The sequence below is a fragment of the Sinocyclocheilus anshuiensis genome, unplaced genomic scaffold (genome assembly GCF_001515605.1).
Source record: "Sinocyclocheilus anshuiensis isolate Anshui unplaced genomic scaffold, SAMN03320099.WGS_v1.1 scaffold1231, whole genome shotgun sequence".
NCBI classification, from domain to species: Eukaryota; Metazoa; Chordata; class Actinopteri; order Cypriniformes; family Cyprinidae; genus Sinocyclocheilus; species Sinocyclocheilus anshuiensis.
The window spans coordinates 272,457-275,166 of NW_015536698.1; the positions used below are offsets into that span (position 1 = coordinate 272,457).

At 35.7% G+C, this 2,710-nt stretch overlaps 1 protein-coding gene across 1 annotated transcript in view; it reads left to right on the forward strand.

Moving 5' to 3' along the window:
• Positions 1–435: 435 nt before the first annotated feature.
• Positions 436–2,710, forward strand: part of mxra5a (matrix-remodelling associated 5a) — a 10,948-nt gene continuing 8,673 nt past the window's right edge. The window contains exons 1-3 of the mRNA XM_016441967.1: positions 436–646; positions 875–1,088; positions 2,541–2,670. Of these exons, the coding sequence (XP_016297453.1) occupies positions 910–1,088; positions 2,541–2,670 (309 nt within the window). The 5' untranslated portion in view covers positions 436–646; positions 875–909. The remainder of the gene's footprint in view (positions 647–874; positions 1,089–2,540; positions 2,671–2,710) is intronic.

Below are 2,710 nucleotides of genomic sequence, written 5' to 3' on the forward strand. Positions count from 1 at the left end.
TTATTATTATTATTATTATTATTATTATTATTATTATTATTATTATTATTATTATTATTATTATTATTATTATTATTATTATTATTATTATTATTATTATTATTATTATTATTATTATTATTATTATTATTATTATTATTATCATTATTATTTTGCATGGGCGGTGAGCTTTTCAGCAGCTCTTCGTGTAGTCCAAAACATTACTTTCAGGAATGCGTGTAACAGGCTCACAGTCGGTCACTCCCCCGAGCCTGCGTTCTGTGCGCAGACGCGTCCACGCGCGCCAATGCCAGCTGAAAGTTTCATTCTCACGTTTCCAACATAACGCGCAGCTTCACAGCTGGATTGTGCCTCTCAGACACAACCTTTCTCTAAGATTTAAGTAATTTATAGTGTTTTACGTTTCCCCTCACCAGAAGACAACCAATTGGATTCATTTTGGATTAAGAAGAGAAACGACAAGAAATCAAAACTTGAAACCGGAATGAAAACATTTTGAAACTTTTCATCATCAGTGGAGAATTTGCTGCCTTAAGTAAATGGACTTTCACATGATCCTTGGAAATGCCGTTTTGAAGGGTGCTGTGGATCAAAATCATGCCGGATTGTAAATGGAATAATCTCCTGTTAACAACGTTAACACAAGGTACGTTCTTTCCCATCGCTCTTTAAAGAAATCTGAGTTCAGGATTGCAGCAGCGCTTCCTAACTTAACTTTTAAGCAAGAATTAATTTGTTAGCTGAATCATAAACGTGACATTTAACACCTTTATTTCACGTCTCAATAAATATAGATTCACTAAGAATTTGTTATCTTGTGTATTATGTGGAAAATAAAAATAACTGCTGTTTCAGCTGTTGCGTCTTTCTGCAGTTTAAGGTGTTTGCTGCTCTGCTGTGGGGATCAAGATGGGTCGCTTTTATGCTCAGGTTCTGATTATGCTGGTGATGGTAGCACTGCCTGTAGTGGTACGGTGTTGCCCACGGCCATGTGCCTGCCACCAGCCCACAGAGGTGCACTGCACGTTCCGCTCCTTACTTAAATTGCCTGCTGGCGTGCCCAAACAGGTGGAGCGGATGAACTTGGGGTAAGAATGACTGTGTCATGAGTTTATTATTCTTAGACATTGCTTTTTTCTTCGTCTTCTGATATCAGCTTTCTTAAAAACAGCACTTTAGCACACCCACTTCCAAAAATGATTTACCTTGTGAAGTTTATCATACAGGTAATCATCGTAACATGCTGAAACTGGGTTTTAAGAGAGTTAATCCAAGTGGGTTCATCTGTAGGTTAATGGAAATTCCCCTTGATGGTGTTAAATGCCAGAGATATTTAGACCATAATACAGGTGACCTTCAACTATACAGGATGTTTAGGACTCTCCCAGGAAGGATTTAAGATTATACTTAATTGGGAAGACAGGGGCTAGTTGTCACATTTTTTCTCTCCAGTGAATATTTCTCAGTCTATGTTTATATTTGTCTGCAGATGCAGTTCACTGAATAGTTGACACAATGCAACCTGTCATGAGTTCTTTTAATAAAATTAAATCAATAAACAGCTAAATTATTATGATAAAGTCATCATGTGGATTTAAATAAGCAAATACTGAGGAGTTTAGGATTGGATCATTATTGCGGTGATGAACATGTTTCTGGCATGTTATATATTTTGCAACAATTATTTTAACCCTAACTGATGCGGTGCGTAGCTTTTTATTTCTCAAACAACCATGTTGGAAGACATACCCATGTACATATCAATATTCCAGGGTGACAATGGCAAGATTCACCAGGCTCAGTTTTGTGAAATAGTGGTTCAGTGAGCTTGAGGAATCTTTTTTTTTTGTATGAATTGGCCACCACAGAGTCGTGACCTTAACCCTACTGAAAGTCTTTAGGATGTGCTGAAGTCGACTTTACAGAGTGGTTTGACTCTCCCATTGTCAATACAAGATCTCGGCCAAAGATGAATGCAACTCTTGATGAAAATAAATGCTGTGAATTTGTATGACGTTGTCGAAACAATGTCACAACATATGCACAATAAAATCAAAGACTGTCTAACAAAATAGTATTGTTTTTTTTGGATAGGCAGTGTAAATTGTATATATTTTAACATAAAAACACATAAGACAACTTGCCCTGACATCAAATGTATGAAAAATACAATTGTCCTGGCAAAAACGTTTCTTATAACCTTTCAGTTATAATCATCTTAGTTGACCTGTGTATTGTGTTCACTTGCTTACCCAACAGCAATGATGACAGAATTCACTTAATTATTTAAAATACTTAAAAACAATAACTAGGCATGTGAAACCAAACTCCTTGATGGAGAAAATACATATTTATGTCATTAGACTTTTAATTCAAACCATATTGATATGTAGCCTTTTGAACACTATAAAACTAGCCCTGGTCTTCCTAATTGAAATTAATCCAATTGATCTTTTTTTTTTTTTTTTTTGGTAAATCTGCAACATCACTGCATAGTTAACCATCTTATTGTCCCCTTCTTATGACCCTTCTTCATTCAGGTTTAATACTATACATAGAATAACTTACAGCTCTTTCGCTGGGTTACGAAAACTGGAGCTTCTTTTAATGCATGGCAATGATGTGCATCAAATTCCTGATGGAACATTCCGTGACCTCATATCCCTGCAGGTACTGTCATCTTTTTCATTTTCATCAGAAATCATTACTT